General features: G+C 37.1%; 1 protein-coding gene across 1 annotated transcript; it reads left to right on the top strand.

Annotated features, from left to right (window-relative positions):
• Positions 1-127: 127 nt before the first annotated feature.
• Sec16 (endoplasmic reticulum export factor secretory 16) lies at positions 128-17546 on the top strand. Its single transcript, XM_018460238.1, is given in 20 exon segments — positions 128-343; positions 1188-1239; positions 1332-3876; positions 3879-4878; positions 5206-5285; positions 5390-5567; positions 5656-5781; positions 6875-6981; positions 7067-7217; positions 7315-7453; positions 7529-7793; positions 7879-8048; positions 8129-8713; positions 8796-9239; positions 9741-9773; positions 11624-11875; positions 12198-12576; positions 12794-12873; positions 14245-14331; positions 14948-17546. Coding segments are annotated over 19 exon segments (6708 nt in total). The 5' UTR covers positions 128-343; positions 1188-1233; the 3' UTR covers positions 15029-17546.
• The last annotated feature ends 103 nt before the right edge of the window (positions 17547-17649 follow it).

Below are 17649 nucleotides of genomic sequence, written 5' to 3' on the forward strand. Positions count from 1 at the left end.
GAAAGGATCCGTGACGTTCTCGGCCTCTCGGCTGTTCTCGGCCGCGAGTCGTGTTTGCCTCTTTCTCTCTCTCTCTCTCTCTCTCTCTCTCTCTCTCTCTCTCTCTCTCTCTCTCTCTTTCTGTGAGTCTATCTTACTTTCTTACGTACGTCGAAATGTCCGCGTACTCCTGAGATTGAGTGTCCGCGCGCGGCTATCGACATCGACCTCGACGACGAGGACGAGGACGACGACGTTCGCTCCGCCGTGAGAAGAAACCCGCAGAAGTGACTGGTAGTGGCAACGGTCAATAATGCGCATACCGGACGCGTGGAAACGGCAACGCGAGCGACGATAACTTTAGGTGAGTGAACGCGTATGCGAACGTCGACTCTCCCCCGCGCCGTCGAGCGCCGTCGATTCTCACAGCTGGTCGCCTGAATCTTGCGATCTCGCCACGTTCCCCGGACGGAGACGGCCAGGAAGGCACCCTGCCACGTCTGTGATTACATAATTACGTTAAACCGAGCGCCTCCGCATCGTCGGGGCCGCGAGATTCCTCGGCTGGTGGGGCTCTCTTTATCGGATGGCCGAAAGCCCTCCTTTCGTTCGCCAAGATTTACGAAACAATCTTCTTGCATTTACTTAGGATCGTTTTCGTCGCGCATTCGTTTTTCATTTTCTTCCTTCGACAATGCGACGTGCTGAAGAATCTTTGGAAATCGTTTAGTACCACGAAAACTTGCGGCTAATGACCTATTTATAATTCACATCCGTGTACTAAGGCTGTCAGTGTCGCAATGACAAGCGTTTTCCTCGGATCGCGAATGGAGTTCGATCTGTTAAACATTAGTTTTGACGATAAACTTTCCTTCCTCAAATCGTTACATGACAGCGAAAATTATTCTTGATTTATTGCCAATCGTGTAAAAGTGACATATGCACACTGAATATGCATGATAGAATTATATGAAAACGTTTTATCACTCTGAAATTTTTAGAGTGAATCTTACTCTTAAAAATTGAAAATTAAGTTATTCTTTTTTAAGACTAATTAAATTTTCACTTTTTAGAGTGGGATTCCCTTCAAAGAATTTAGAGAACATACTTTTCTGCGATTTCTACTTAATCCCTGCTGTCTCCGTTGAATCTTCATTTGAGATGTGCCATCGCACGTGTGTTCTATTTTGTATTGTTTATATTTACAGATCTCAAAGATTGCTGTAAATCAGGCTGCAAAGTCCTGCAGGCAGCATGAATGTAAGTATATGTTGGATACTTTACGAGTCATGAGTTGTGACAACGGAATAAGTGATTCATCAGATGTTAAAATAATTTAATTGCAATTATAGAATCCTTATCGAGCTAGACCCGCCAGATCTCGGGTGGATCATTCAGCTACATATGGAATGCACAATCAAAATATGTGGATACCCATGTCTGGGCCTCAATCGGATGTCCCACCGAATGATACCACCCAGCAATCTTTTACGAACCAGTCAAAACATGCGAGCGATACATGGAAGGATCCCTGGGACTGGAATCTGGACCAACAGTCGGATACCCAGCAGCAGCAATCACCACCACAGCAGCCACCACCACAACAGCAACAGCATTACATACCCTCGTATCAGAATCAAGGACAGCTGATATCCGATTCTATGCGAAACCATTATTATAAAAATCTTAATGGTAATACATCCGATGTACTTAACCAGAACTCCGTGTCAGGCAGAAACACTCCCAGGTCGGAGTCTGCTTGTCAGACTGGGTCGAGTTACATGGATTCTTTCCCGCCCTACGCGAATTATAATCAAAGTCAGCAGTATCCGTTGCCTCGACAGAACAACGCGAAATCCAATTTCGAGCATGCTCAATGGCCGAACGAACATCAGTCGTCAAATGCAGCTTATACTCAGCAAAGACTCGTGCCGCAACAAAGCCAGAAGGATCAACCACCATTGCATTTACCATCAACACATCCACCACCAACACATCCACCACCGACACACCCACCACCGACACACCCACCACCAACACATCCACCACCGATGGCAACACATAACAATTATAATTGGAGTAAAGACGACACAACAAACTTACCATTGCAACGTAATTGGCAGAATCATACCGATACTCTAGGTCAGTGGCAGGATCAAACCACGTCGCAGGAAATGCAACAGCCAACAGTCGACAATCAATGTGCGCAATCATCGCAAATATACAATGCGCCTATCGAGGGGGTCAATAAGGAACATTCCGTGAACTGGTCTACCAATGAGCAACAGAGTAACGAAGCGGGTAATAAGTCTAATGTCGTATCGAATCAGTGGCATAATCAAAATCGCGAGTCCCAACCTCAATCCGCGCATTTAATACAAACAAATAATGTAGATGACGCATTTGCTTCTTGGCCACAGTCGAGCAACATCAGTGCCTCGCACAATTGGAGAAATTCTAACGTGCAAAACGAATCTGTACATGCAACTTCTACGCAATGGTTACAGCCAACGAGTGCGGATAACAGTTCGTTCGCGCAGAACGTATCACAGAATAATAACAGCGTTAGGTTTGCTGTGAACGAATGGCAACAAGTGCACATGGCGCCATTCCACTATGCTCCAGCATCTACAACTGTAACAGCAGCAGCACCTACAAGCGTAAAAAATATTGTACATACACCCAATAATAATGAACAAGAGAACGAGAAGCAAGCAGCAGTAGCTTCTATCGCAACTCCTGTGTCGCCTCACGATTCAATCAGTCACGCAAAATCGAGCGATATTAAGTCACCGATTGGAGATCACCATAATCTAAACGTACTGACTGATGATACACCGAAAAATGATCTTTCTAAAACCGTTCTTAGCGAAAAGGACCGTTCTTTTGATTCTACAGTGACAGAGGAATTAACCAGCAGTTTTGGTCATCTTAATCTTAATAGTAAGTCGGGAAAACACGTAGATCTTTTGGGTGAATCGTTAGAGGTACAGTCGAACCCCGTTCTACAAGAAGGGAGAGCTCAACATCCTGCTAATTTCAACGTCGCGAGTATCCGAGACAATTCTGTTCCCGATAATATGTCCGTGCTACCTCCAGATTACGCGTCAAGCGGTATAGAGAATTCTCATTCTGTCGATAGCCAGCCAGTTGTCTGTCAAGATCCTCTAATATCGAATACATATCAAAGTGGTGCTACTAAAATAATAGATAGCATCTCGCAAAGCGGTTATCAATGGGATCAATGGTACAATCAAAATACGTTAGAGAATGCATGGTATGCGAAGGATCACTCACGTCCACCTCCCAAACAGTGGAACACTCCTGAGCAGAACGTAGAGAATTACGAGAATATCCAGCAATCATCCGACTTCATAAACGTCGAGGTTGTTGCGCCTGCAACGTTAAAAGAGCGCGATATTTACGGTTCTCGGGATTCCATAAACAAAGAAACGTTGGACAACGATCCCAAGCCAAGCGCGAGTCCTAAAGAAGCGACGAATATTCGGGATTTCCGGGAGGAGGTGAACAACGTCGAAGTGCTGTCGGTGCAGCAACAGCAGCAGCAAACTCGGTCTCATCCTCCACCTTTGACGGAACAAATGCCGGATAATTATGAATTCGCTTCGAATGATAGAAATACGTTTTTAGAGACTGGCGAGTTGACGGACTCGCATCAGGAACACGAACCAACGCCACCGAGCCAGGATGACGAAAATGATGAAGTGCCTAACGATATTCCCTTCCTGCGCGAAGTACCGGGACAATCGAGTACCATAGATCCACGCAGAAATGATCCTACAGGTCAGGAGCAGACTGGACAACGTCTGTCCGATCCTAGGAGGAATGATCCATCGGGTCAGGAACAAAGTATACAAGTTAGAAATATACCTGATAGATTCCTTTGTTATTACGAGGTGATACGGACACGCTAGAACGACGAAATGATCCTTCGGGTAGGGAACGTTCTCTTCCACCGCAACAGCCTCTTCCATCGCGAAATGATCCATCAGGTGAAGAGAGGCATCAGCTACAGTTGCAGATAATGATGGAGCCGAGCGAGACTCGTGAAGTGCTCGGCAGAGGCAACGAGCCCGACGAAGTTGCGCAGCAAACAGACGCGGAACGTAGACAGATACCAGGCGGAGCATCTTCTAACGACGTCACGCAGTTGTCGGACGACAGGACAACAGGTGGTAGAGTTGTTACTGGCTCTCTTCCGGAGGTTCCTTCGCCGATGTCCGCGATGCAGGATCAGGCGAGTGAATCGCGAAATAAACGTGAAGAAGCGGTAGGCGCATCTTTGGAAAGCGAGAGCCAGGACATCTCCAGCTCCTCGAATCGACGGGATTCCTATGAAGACGAAAAAGATGAGGGATCTCGCAACAGTCGAGACGAAAGTAGAGAGAGACGACGAGAAACAAGTCCTGATCATCGACGATACGAATATGACCGGAAGAATGCGTACTACAATCATGAATACGAAGACGATTATTATTACAAACGTCAACGCGCGGGCGACAATGATCGTCAGTATAATGCCCGCGACGACTTCGAGCGACGGGATGTTTCGTATCAGGAAGACGAACGTAATCTCAGTCGCGACGATTTAGATCGACATGGTAGAGACGATATGGATAGAAGAATCAGGGGAAAAGAGGATCTAGATGAAAGGGACAGTAGAAGAAGACCAGATGATCGCAGAAGAGACAGAGGTGATGATCCACGTCGTCGAGACAGAGATCCAAGAGATTATGATGCACGATATTCTAGAGATCCTAAGGATAGAGAATATATGGGTGAAAGAAGAAGGGACGATAGACGATTACGAAGACACGAAGATTGCGATATTAAAGATCCGTATAGAAGGAACAACGACGATGATCCTTATAGAAGAAGGTATATTAATTATTCTAATATACACAAGATATTTCTTAAACAAACGGTCAAACTATGCATATTTTACCAGCTTATTCTCTATTATTTTTTTTATAAAAAAAAATCCCAAATTCAAACTGATCTATCATTTTTATCGTTTTGGTGTTTTTAACTACTACTTTTATTATTGAACACTATTGCTTCTATTTAAGTAATGTTAAATGTTATGTAAATTTGACGGTTTATTTATAATTTTTCTTTTAACGTACAACTTTTCTGCTTATAATTTATTGATTAATATATTAATTTATTGTATTTTATATTACATTTATATTTACTCTTTCACAGTTCTAGGCCTTCAAGTAGATCTTCTTATAATGATAAAGACCGTACGATGGAACAATACATGCATGTGAAAGACCTTTATGGTACGTGTGATGCAACATACGAATATAATATATATTATATATAAAAAATAACGTTATTTATGTGAAAGTAGCTATTAAATATATATTCAATTGTGAATGTGCAGAATACATTTCTTATTCATATCTTGTGAACCTACGTCGGACGAATCCTGCTGCCTATTCTGAGTGGTACTATAAATATTACGCGAGTCAGCAGCAGCAACAGCACATTGCCAGAGGAGTCAGTAATTATCCAGAAGATAGAGCCAGTGTTCATTCCGGCCGTAGCTCCTGCGACGACAGGTATATTCTGAAATCTTCTTTTTAAAAAGTTTTTGAACAGTCAGTTTTGTTTCTTATCTCAGATCTTATAACATTCATTGTATGTCAGATTTTTTCCAATCCCAAGTGCATGTTTCCATTCACCCAACAAGGCATTGTATGTCCCACATTTCGAATATTCCGGATGGGTCGGAAATCCACGGGAGCGCAGTACGGTTTGTCGCAATTTTAATAGGTGAGACCGGGAGTCTTCTCTCGGTTCAAAATGTTTAAGCTAGACTTATGTAAAATTTAATTCCCTCCCAGTATTTTAAAATTTCAATCATGGCATATACAATTTTGGTTAAATATACGTAGCGTGTAGAAAATCTGCGTGTATAATTATTCGTAATAGTTCATATTAAGGACGTTCTTGCGTTTGATGAAATATAAGACAAGTCTATAATGTACATGTAATGCAAAAGTTAATAATATCAATAATATCTAGAAAAAATTTCATTGACTTTTATCGTACACACACCATTTTAAAGATATTTAATTCTAAATTTATAGAATTTTACATTACAAGTTGAAGATATAACCTTATTCTGTAGTTATTCTCTTTTAAATTGAGACACTTGCGTAAGATTTCATAAGACAGCAATTTAAAAATTGTTTATAATTTATAATTATAAAGTAAACACTTAAGTTTGTCCTCGTAAAATTTCATTTAAATTGACCGTACAGTTTACACACAAGAAATTTATATTCTTCAATGAAAAAAACTAGAATATATGTCAAATGGACGATGCATATACATCAAATGAGCATCTTACAACTTTTATTTTGTCATTTTGAAAATATTTAGTAACATATAAAATTAAAAATAATTATGTATAATCGTATAAAATATTGTTAAAAAATAACCTTTTTATTTCATTATTTTAATTGTTTTACATATTATTATGAATAAACTATCTGTTGATTAGGAAGTAACGCGAGAACCTCCTTAAGCGTATATTATCATAACAATTATTTAACGCAATAAAATGTTATACAGTATGACAGTAACTATATAAAAATACAGTAAAACTCCGTTTATCCTGTCAAGGAATAGAATAGTTTCGATAACCGTATATAATTCGGATGATAAAGGCTTATTAACTCTCCCCTCTACCAGTACCTACCTATTAGTTCCGATAAATTTATTGCATAATTGAAGTGGAAGATGCTTATTTTGTACATAATTATGTGTCTTCATATTTATCATAATATATTATTTATGTTATAATTAATGTCATAATTCTTTAAAGATTCTTTATTAAAAGAAAGAATAATGTTTATTTCAGGACTACTGGTGATAAACGAACATTGGGTGATATGTCGTTGTTGGAAGATACAATAATTACTTCTGCTCGATTGACACCGACTAAATATTCCACGTCTCATGTATATGGTATAGTTTCTGATATTAATTGTATATGTTTTTTTTATTAATGCTTAATATCATTAAGCTAATTAAAAAAATTATTCTCTCATAGGATGCTTTTCCATTGGATCTTTGATACATGTTCATCCAAGTTATCCAGCTGATGGCGAAAGAGCTAAAGTGGATATTTTTCGCGTAGATAACTTACTCTCGCATGATCCTGTTGCACGCGATTTACGATTGTATCCAGGACCTCTAATTAAGTAAGTAGAATCATATAAAAGTGTACAATATGTACAGTAGGTACATAAAAAAGTATAATTCAATATAAGTAATATACATAACGATGACTTGTTGCAGTGGTGTAACGCATAAGAAGACTATCATAGAATATTGCGAAAATAAAATTAAAAAGGCAGTGATAAATGAAAAAATTATTGATCGCTCTTCATACATCTTGTTATACGAACTAATGATTATGTTAATTCAACAAAATGGAGTAAGTTGCTCTTCATTAAAAAAAATAGCTTAAAATTGTTTGAACAAATTAATATCGCTTAAATTTGCCATTCAGAACGTTGTTGGCGTCGATATTGCTGGACTCTTATTGCGTAATAAGGATGCTTATCCTTACGACGCGAACAAATTCAGATCTCAGGATGTAGGACGCAGAGAATCGCAAATATCGCAGCGATCTGGAGCAACGGGCAGCGACGGAAGTACCCAAGATATTTCAACATTATCCGAGAAAATTGAAACCAAGCAACGAAAAACTGTAGAACAAATAACAGATGAATTCAGAGATACGTTACTCTACGGACGGGTTCAAGAAGCATTAGGTATATAAAAAAGGCTTTATTTCTTTTTTCGTTAAATGTTATGAATGTTACTAATTGCTTTTTTCTTTTTACTTACCTATAACAGAGTACGCGATGAACGAAGGACTTTGGGGCCACGCTCTCTTCCTAGCTAGTAAACTGGATAAACGCACGCACGCTTCTGTAATGACTCGTTTTGCAAACAGTCTGCCATCACACGATCCACTGCAGACCCTGTATCAACTGCATTCTGGTCGTATACCTGCTATAGTTACGGTAAAAATTATGCTTCTGTTTTATGATAAAATTATTCACGCTTCTTCGTACTACTAATTATTAATTTTTTTTTTCTGCAGTGCGTCGCGGATCCGCGCTGGGACGATTGGCGGCCTCATCTAGCTATGATTATATCTAATACCTCGACCAATCCGGAAGTTAATCGCCGATCAATAACGACTCTCGGGGATACGTTATTCGCGAGGGGCGACATCCATGCCGCACATTTTTGTTACATACTCGCGGAAATTGATTTCGGCACTTACGGAACTAATGGAGTTAAACTTGTGTTGATCGGCGCTAATCACAACAAGTCGTATTCTGAATTCTTTACCATGGAAGCTGTCATGTTAACAGAAATATACGAATACGCTCGGAACCTTAGCGATCCGCATTTCACATTAGTAGACCTTCAAACATTCAAATTTGATCTAACCGTGAAGATGGTGGATTGTGGATTAATAGAGAAAGCTTTATTATATATCGAACAGATTGCAATAAATATCGCGAACGATCCATCGAAATACAAGAAATCCTTCATCGAAGCGGTTTATGTATTAGGCGATCGAATCAAGTATCACGATCCAGTCTATAAGGACGCTATCGAAGATGCTGCGAATGTAACATGGCTTAATAGATTAGCGGAGATAGTTGGAAAATATCAGGTCATTATATGATTCTTTTACGAAATATGATATTTAATTTTACTGTACGTTAATGCAAATATTAAATAGAATTCTGTTATAGGATGAACAGGCTGTCGAAAATGAAACGTACAGTTCTCGTACTATGATAGAAAATCAGGAAATTCATGAAGTAAAACATCAGCAACAGCAACCATTGCAACTACCCCCATTATCATCACAACAACAATGGAACACTATACAATCCGATTACAATGACGGGCCTACGTCGATGGAAGTTAACACGAGTGAAATGCAACCATTATCTTTGCCCACGAACATTCAAGCTACATACGATCCGAATGCGCAATATATGAGAAACATAGACGAATCTGTTCAGTATCAGCAGTCGCAACAAGATTATTGGAGCCAGCAGTTGTATCAAAATAATTACGGGAGAAACGAATCTATGCAATCTAATTGGCAGCAACAGTCTACACCAGTCTACACCTTAACTGATCAGACTGAAGTAACTAACTCGCAACAACAAGACAAATGGAACTATGAGGTATATTAAAAAGTAGCTATAGCTTTATTACATCATCTTTTAATACAAAAATTTAATCATTACGCGTATCTTCCTCATAATGTATATCATCTTCGCATTCATATAATTTATATAATTTTTATGTCACTTTCATATTTTCATCTTTTCATGAATATCGATTCTTTATAAAAATGATACATCTTAATTTTGTTTATAATTTTCTACATTATTTACCATAAAGTATTGCAATTAACTATAGACTTATATATATAATAATATTATATATATATAATAGACTGTACGCTTCCATTGGAAACGTGAAGACAACATTAGTAACAGGGCAATATTTGATTAGATGTTTTGTCATGTAATGCACAATTGAATAAAGAAAGTATATAAATATCTATTACTTTTTCTTGCTATTGTTGTCCTCACGTCTCCAATGGAAACGTACAGTCTAGTATATAAGTCTATACAATTAACATTTTTCACCTGTTTTCTTTAATGCTTGCTCACCGACAGACGGAAAGGGAAGACAAAACACCCACACCTGAAGTAAGTAATTGCAGACTTACCTCGGATAATATTCTCGATCCTGAAAGATTGCCAAATGTTACCGGTACTAATTTGTTACGCCGTCGAAATGTGTCTGTAAAATCAAATCCGTATATCGCCTCTGCATTTGATGATAACGCTCCTGGTCATGTACCCACATTCTTTAACCTATCCAGTGATAATCTCGATGTCAAAGTTCCAAATTCTCGTAAAAGATATCCCAAATTGACTATGAGCTATCCAAAAATTTTACCAAACAACAAAGTACACTCAAAAGATATTAGAAAACCGAGACGCGTCGATTCTATATTTTCGAAACCACCGTGCTCGCAAGCATCGGTGTTCCTAAAATGTAAGATTAAGAAAAAGAATCCGTCCGAGGATAAAGAAGAAACGGCGCCAGATAGACTGGATAAAGGCAATTTATCCGTGTCTCAAACTACAGATCTAGATATTCAATTTAGCAAATTGAAACTCGAGTCTCTTTTAGCGTCGGACTTATCTTTCGAAACCAAAGAGAGTCACGTTACTTTCAGTAACGAAGCACAAACCTTAAAACAGTATTGTAATTTCGAGGAGAAGAAAGTTATGAGAGTTGCACCGCATATTCGCAGAAAGGATGTTATTTGCGATACAGTAGACGCATGGTCATACGATAGTACCGGGCAAAATATTTCGGAATCGTCCAGATATAAGCCACTAGTTTTCGGTGGCACATATCCGATTGATTTACCTCTTCGATTTAGAAATAATAATCTAGTCGATGATACTTCTGCTAAGAATAGTACGTCCTTAACTTATGACATTGATATGCCCACAAAATGCGATTAAAAAAATAATCTGTAAGCGTATAGAATTGTGGCCAAGTTTCTCTGTATATGTTAAACACAGAGATAAGGTGTAATAGTAATTCTATATTGATAGATATAACTGGATTTTCTTCAAGTATTAACAAAAAAAATTTTTTTTAATCTGAAAATACATAATTTTTATAATATAATAAATAATATTTTTAAATATTTAAAAAAAATTTTGAAAATAATCAGAATTGTCGATTTATATATTTGATTGTGTTCATATATATTATCTTAAAAGTCAAATTTTTACATGTTATATGAAAAATATTCAAATACTAATGAGGAAAGAATCCATATGCTGTGATGAAATGGAGACATAAAGAATCCTGTTTTGTGTCATTAATTAATATTATGTAATTTTACAAAATTCTAATATTTTAAGCGTTGTTTAAATGTATATATACCTATTGTTACTGTTGGCATCAAACGCATAATAAAATTTTGTCATATAATGCATTTCCTTGAACTTCTTAAGATTATAAACACAATTGATTATTATACAAAGATGTAAGTTATTGCAAATATTGAAGATTTCTTAGGGGCCATGTAATATTCATTAAAATGAGTAAAAAATGTTTAATGTGGATTTTAAAAACTGATTTTGTCACAAAATTAAAAATTATTTCCACAGTTTAATACTTACCACATGTCCTCTAAGTTCTAAATCCTTTTTCGAATAATTAATTTATCTGCATTTTTTGCATCTGATTTCTAAGACAATATGATTTTGTTCTAATGTCTTTCTAATTGTACATTTTGAACGCCCAACATATCAACATAGAGCGACATCATTCCTAAAATAAATCTGGTAAGCAAAGTTTCTCATTTTTTACTGTAATACATTTGTGAGTATCGCATATTTTTTAAGTGTTTTGTAGAGTGCGATCACAACTTTTAATTAGCATGTGATAGGCGAACTCGCATCGTTACAGTAAATAGTGATAAACTTTGCTGGAACAAGTTTGCGATGATCAATCGTATATTTTATTTCAGCCTATGCAGCCAACAATCTCAATGACACCATCAACGGGTAAACAGTTTGATCCATTGGAAGAATTAAAAGCGCTTGAGACACCACGATCGACTGCCAAATCTGCGGCGGACACGAAGAAAACAACCGAAAAAACGGCTGAGAAGAAACCTTCCAACAGTGGTGGCTCCTGGTGGCTCTTTCGTAGTTTGTTCAATAAACTTGCACCCAAGCCGAAAAATCAAATGATATTGCCGGACGATAGCAAGCTAACGGTAAGAATTTACCATTGCTTTGTATTTTCCTCTAGCTCATTAAAAAATTACGACGAACGGTTTTATGTTTTATGTCGTTAAGGGCTTGCGCGGATACTTTTGGTAATAGAATGCTACTTTATGGTTATAAGATGGACGATAAACAGGCCAGTATAATGCCAGGGTTTATTAAATAACTGTTAGCTAACTATCGACTAACAAGTTGCTATTAATACTCGTCTAATTTGTTAGGTAGATTTTTCCTAACATACGAACGCCAAACAGCGGAGAAAAAATTGTTAGAGGAATTGTGTAATTAACTCTGTCGTCTTTTGTATTACAGATTGTATGGGATCCAAGCACTAATAAGTGGATAAACAAGGATGAGGATGACGATAGTAGTACCGCGACATTGGCCCCACCGCCGAAAACAGCCGACATGAGTTTTCGAGCACCTGCAGTGGAACGTGTTCCACAGCCATCTTTACCGAGTGCACACAACGAGGATACACCAGCGGCGGATATTTCAAAATTGCGTACTGATAACAATATGTTCAAACTGCCAAAGGGTAGAAGTATGCGTGCTAACTACGTAGACGTATTGAATACCGGCGGAAAATCTAAAGGTAACGCGGTGTCGTCTAATGTGGCCACCCCCCCCATGACGTCTCTACTCGTACCTACAGCTACCTCATCCCCGCAGATGCTTGTACCCGCGCCAAGTAAGTCATCCAATTTCTAAACTTTAATTCTCTTCGATTTTATTCATGCGAATTTGAGTCTCTCAGCTAGTTTTTCTCTGCATTTGAAAGTATAATATAATTTAGAGACAGCGAAAAATTGAATGAATAAAATACTTGAGAATTGAGAAACATAACATGAGAGTTGAAACGTTGAAAAACAATTTGTCCGAAAGTGATGTTGCCTTTATTATGATAGTTAATGATCCAACCGCTCCTGTGGATTTCCTGATTCCGACAGCAACACCGCCGTCTGGAAACATCGCGGAAAATACTCCAGTAAGTGCCACGTAGTACATACTTGTGTGGTTTTACGAATATTGAATATACGTATATATACGTATTATCTACTATATATTTATAATGCAACTCCTCACACATCTGTGTGTCTCCTCTTATTAAATCTTACACTACACAATACATTTGTTGCCCCTTGCGTCGTGGCTGCAGTTTTCTGGTATGCAGCTTAGCCTTTGTTTCAGCGTGTTTCTGAAACTATAACGTCAACACAATGAATTTTTTCTGTACGTTTCCTACATAATCATTGTGATGAACAGTTTGTACACTCATTTCCCTAGTTTTGCAAATCGTGTACTTTTCTCAAAAGTATTTTTTCATGATATCTTTGAATTGATCGTATTTATTAATCTATATATACAGCAATTATATGTTTATTGGAGATCAATCAATAGAAGTTATTCACGAAATGTTTATGGACTAGATTGCTCCAGCACTATGCCAGTTTCCCCTACCCCTCCCCCCCTTATTTAAATGAAAGAAACAATCACTAAAACGATCAATGTTATTAATAGCATTAATTAAAATACACCTTTATTGCTTCCTACTTTTCATTTTAATGATACTCAATTAGATCTTTCCACTTTGCTACAGATTCTTTCTTTTATGTACCTGTGTTTAATCTTACCTTTCTTTTTGTGTTTCTTTATGCAAGCAGTCGGGGAAGCAGAATGATGTAGCCAAATAATAATTATTGCTCATAGTAAGGACAAACACATTCATTTTATTAATTTTTACATATCATTATTTGATGTTTTACGCACACGCTTTCTTCTTACCCACCGCTTCGTGGAAATGTACATATACCTATGTAGCTTTCTTGCATAAGAAAAGGAATGCTGTATTGCATTTCATAGTTAAAGGTTGTTAACATCTTATGTAGCCACCAATGAATTTAATATCGCTTTGCATGTTTATATTATTAACATTATTGAGCAATAGAGTGAGCATAATCACATCTTCCTTCTGATTATGAATGATTTTGTATAATGCAAAACATCCTCTGTAAAATATCTCTGTAAAAAAAATCCAATTGTCTGTATACTCACACTGTGATCGAGGCATGAAAGTGTTCTTTTCTACTTTTTGCTGAAACGTTACGCTGTAATACACGAGAACATAAATATCGTAATACCGATTTTCACGTTGTAATGTGAGAGAGCCTTACGCATTGTTAAACAAGTTCGTTGAAACGCTATTTTTTAGCTATGTCTGCGAGCATAAGTGCAACGTGTAATCGTGCATAAATTGGTATTACACTCGTAAACATATAAGATAAGACTAGCTAATCACAAGTGACGTGGCGAATATCTGTTAGTGAGACAACGTTATTGTATTGTGTATGGTATATAGCTCTCTCGCTGGAGCTCGACCAGCTCGTTATCACGAGAGGTGCAGAGCTACACAATGAGGGATCCGCGGCTCCTTCAACGGAACAAGGTAATCCAATGGCATTAACTTCTCCCGCATTTCCAAGGTGACCACTTTCCAAAATATTATTACGAAACATATTATGGTACGGGGAATTATGCTAGTACGATTTTTTGTCTTCTAATCAGTTTGTTCATGTGCCAAGCAGGATTCTTATCATGACTTAACGCTACTTACTAAAACTAGCTTACGCTTATCAATCATTATCAATCGCTACTTTCATGAGATCTTTAATCATAGAATCGTGGGAAAATTTGGTAAAGGATTTTAGATGCAGGTTTCGTAAAATAACTTTACACGTCAGTTACTTTTATTTTTGCTATTTGTTGAGAGAGAGATATATATGTATATATATATATATAACTGTTCCAGTTTATGTCTTATCTTCTTGCGCACTGTAAATTACAAATGCGCGGTCACATATTTTTAACGAAGGATAAGGGTTTAAAAAATGTATGTTCCCTTACTGCTTACATACAAACTATAAATTAATACGAATAATTCTAAAATAAAAAATTACGCAAGCTCGAAAATCGGAGGACTTACTTTATCTCTAGTACGTTATTACATAAAACTATTAACTTTTTACTAATTTTATGTACTTTAAATCAAGGATATTTTCTAGGGACCAATGATGTTCAACCCGAGTGACATGAAGGATCGTTCGGTGAAGAACATGCCACCTAGCAGATATCATCCACGATAATTTTTTGCAACCGCTCATGAGAATAATTTGTTATTTAAATTAGGAAGTTTCTTATATAATTGCAGTTGTATTTAATGTGAATATCTGTTCTTGTACAGAAAAAACGTGACAACAATAGTATATTTTTAGAGTAATGTACGATGCATACAATCTCTTTCGAAAGGATATGTACAACGTAAGAATCTAGAAAATACTGTCTTTTTAGGCATTTCACATATTTGAATTGTCTAGATTAATTTTTACATTTGAAATTCTGTTCGAGTTTGTTATATTTATCATATCGAATTAAATATTACGTTAAAATTTATTTAGAACAAGATTTCCACGCGGAATATAGGAAATATAGAAAATATAGGAGACAATTTAACGATTGCAATGGTGGCGTAGATAAATTGTACCCGAGCACGTATGATGATTTGTAAACTAAAAGTTTTCATTGTACACTTTTCAATTGAAAGAATATGCTCCTTTCAGATCAATTCTCACGGAATGTTATTTCGTGTGCAGTGTGTGTAATGAATTTATTTAAAAGTTACGCACCGATTTCCGTTTTTATTAAATACGTATTTCCATCGGATGATTACTTATGCATTTGCTAATAGTTAATCATCGTTTTGGAAGTGTGCGAGTGCATTCCCGTTACTATGTTCGTTTAGTTTGTAAGTAAATTGTCACCGGTACCGGATTCGATGTTACGCGAAGATTCAAGTCCTGCGAGCTCGAATTATGTGAGTGAGATGTAAAGTTAATATTTTTACGTGCAACATGTAATCGAAGATCTATCTAAGTTACAATTATAAATAATCTCTCGCTTCGAAGTGTCTTGTAAATGTGTGACGATAGAGAGAGGATTGTACGCTGATTATATAGTTTAACTATATCGCAGAACTTGTTACAACACGGCCTCAGTATGTGCTGTAATTCTAAGTCTGATTTTATATGTACGGAGAAGAGAGTATTGTAGTGCCGATAAATACGAGATATTAGGGATATGAGAATTTTATCGAGCGTAAGAGGGGAAATAGCACATTAAGTGTATGATAGGAATACTGTTGTTAGACGCTGGGTTTATAATATTACGAGATAACATTGATACACCAATAAATACGCAACTGCCATCAACGTACGGATAGTATGAAATGAGTAACGAGTTTGTATCGCGTTTCCACTGGTTCAATCGCGTTAGATTTGTAAGATAACGTTGGTGTCTATCTCCGCGAAGAATTTGATAGTTGCAAGTATTGATAAGGGATAGTAAAGGATCCTAGCAAAGAATAGGCAGACGGTTTTGGTGTACGTTGAAATGTCTCTATCGGAAAATAAATGTCCTGGGAGATATATATTTTTCGGTAAAGAGTGAGTACCTTTGCAAGTAAAGGCTTTTTACTTGGCTCAATCTATCGTCGCCTTGCGCATCGTCCTATATGGATACTGTTGATTGTTCAATTTTAGAATCTTTCGTTGAAAATATTATCGATTATAACGGTTCGTCTCGATTTTTCTCGCTGATAAACGCCCCGTAATATTGTCAAGTACGATTGAGAAACTCTCCATAGAGTACTTCGAAACGGTAGCAAATTTCTGGCGCATAGATATCCATTGACCACAAATAGAAGGGATTGGTTCTAGGGATAATTTTTGTAAATTGTGACACTCGTAATACATTTTATATCTGTGACATACGAATTAGGTATATCTTAGATGCATATATTATAATATATTATAATATTATAATATATATGTTACAACACACATGTTGATACTGTTGCAGAGATGCCGCGTGTAAGTTTTATATATATATATGTATACGTGAACTCTAGATTTGTACATATTCTAAATGTAGCTTTCGTAAACTTGTCCTATCGCAATTGTTTATATATAGAGAATTCGCGCTTGTTTTTTAAATACCGAGACATATAGAAATGGATCCCGCGCTATACCTTCGCCGAAATGTAACCAGAGTTCTGTTTGTGGTGAATGGCAACTTATTGCGACCAACATCACTGTTAGTCATGCAGTTGATCGACGATAAACTTTCGTCGAGAAATCTATGCAGTCGTTACAGCTGAAATATGCATGTTTCTAATCCTTACACGCGATCGAGCTTAAGTTATTGAGAATTCGAGTGGCGATGCAGAATGTGCAATTGAACTGTCGTCTCTTTTTCTTATTATTTATCGTCATTCGCTCGCCTCGCAAAAAAAGCTCGAGAAATATTAGTGTAAAATGTGAATGCGATCGGCTCGCTCGAGATTGAGCTCACGGTGATATGTCGCAGCGAGCGAGAAGAGGATTTTAAGATTAGCGTTAAAGTTGAACAGAAGTATTAATCGAGCTGTAATTGTAATGTATGTATAGGCCGGTTTATGGAATGACGCGATTTCGTCTTTGATGTAACATAATTGCTATATACGTTCACGCACCCTGGAATTCCGAGTTGATGTACGTTTATGGAGGATAAAATTGCGGATTACAATGATAATAACAATAGTGATAATCTATACTGTATATTATTAATATTAGGATTCATTGTCATAATTATAACTATTGATATTATAATAAAGAATAATACAAATTAAAAGATATTACAGTGATTACTTAGCAACTATGGAACGGGAATG

Source organism: Mycetomoellerius zeteki, unplaced genomic scaffold (assembly GCF_001594055.1).
Source record: "Mycetomoellerius zeteki isolate Tzet28-1 unplaced genomic scaffold, Tzet1.0 scaffold93, whole genome shotgun sequence".
NCBI classification, from domain to species: domain Eukaryota; kingdom Metazoa; phylum Arthropoda; class Insecta; order Hymenoptera; family Formicidae; genus Mycetomoellerius; species Mycetomoellerius zeteki.